The following is a 1,182-nucleotide window of genomic DNA, read 5'->3' as shown; positions in this document are numbered from 1 at the left end:
GCTGATAAAAGAGTGCACACTATAAGACCCATGGTAGAGAGAGATTTTGCTCCATTTGCCAATGGAACAAAGGTGGGTTTTTTTTGTTGGTTTTTTTTTTAAGGCCAAGAGCCCTTCTGATGTGTTTGTATGGAGTTCACTCACAGTGTGGTTCATAAGGAGGAGGAGGGTCTCCACAAGGTACACACTCCATGTCTTGAAAACCAACAAGTTTTGTCTTCCTATAAAATCTAGAAGAAAAAGGAAAATAATCCTTGTTAGCTCTTTTATCTGAACTCACAGTTGCAGTGAACAGATTACATAAATTACTGGCAGTCTCCATTACTAATTCTACTGTTTTTTAAAAAAGTTCTCAAAGTCTTTTTTTAAAAACATATTTTTATTGATTTCAGAGAGGAAGGAAGAGGAAGAGAGTAATAGAAACATCAAAGATGAGAGAGAATCATTCATTGGCTGCCTCCTGCATGCCCTCACACTGGGGACTGAGCCTGCAACCCGGGGCTGTGCCTTTGACCAGAATTGAACCGGGGACCCTTCAATCCGCAGGCCGATGCCCTATTCATCGAGTCAAACCGACTAGGGCACAAAGTCTTAAATATAGTAGTATCTTAGACAGACATCCTTAGAAAGACCTCTGAGCATGCAGTGAATACTTATGAAAGGCCAACTCCACTAAACATAACTGTAGATTTTACTTAGCCTCACATTTTCTATATTAGGGGAGTGGGTGCTGGTGAGGGAATATGAAATCAATTTAAATGATAAAATGCCTTATAAATAAAGTGCTAGTTTTTAACATTTGAAATTCAAAGACCAAAAGAGTCCAGCAAACCATAAAAGCAATAGAAAAATGTAGTGAGGTGCTTATATAATTTTGATATGGGGACATCTTACTAGGCATGACAAGACTAATTAATCCTATCTAATAAAAGAGAAACATGGTAATTGGTGTATGACCACTACCCTTCCCATTGGCTAATCAGGGCGATATGCAAATTAACTGCCAGCCAAGATGGCAGCCGGCAGCCAGGCAGCTTAAACTGAACATGAGGCCTGCTTGCTTCAGTGACGGACGACTGCAACATTCCCCGCCTGCCTTGCCGGCCTCTGAGCCTGCAGTTTGAACATTGTAACAAATATAGAAGCTAAACAAAACCCCAGAAACCTGCTTTCAGCGAGCTG

The 1,182-nt window shown here is 40.7% G+C and overlaps 1 protein-coding gene across 4 annotated transcripts in view; it reads right to left on the bottom strand.

Annotated features, from left to right (window-relative positions):
* The window catches only part of TNFRSF19 (tumor necrosis factor receptor superfamily member 19), a 105,030-nt gene that overhangs the window by 54,298 nt on the left and 49,550 nt on the right, over positions 1-1,182 (bottom strand). For all 4 annotated transcript variants that reach the window (XM_006754882.2, XM_015572433.1, XM_015572430.1 and 1 more), the window contains one exon: positions 145-230. In XM_006754882.2, the coding sequence (XP_006754945.1) occupies positions 145-230 (86 nt within the window). The remainder of the gene's footprint in view (positions 1-144; positions 231-1,182) is intronic.

This window comes from Myotis davidii, unplaced genomic scaffold (genome assembly GCF_000327345.1).
Source record: "Myotis davidii unplaced genomic scaffold, ASM32734v1 scaffold193, whole genome shotgun sequence".
NCBI classification, from domain to species: domain Eukaryota; kingdom Metazoa; phylum Chordata; class Mammalia; order Chiroptera; family Vespertilionidae; genus Myotis; species Myotis davidii.
The sequence above is the reverse complement of the archived record's forward strand: the minus strand, read 5'-3'. Positions and strand labels throughout refer to the sequence as shown.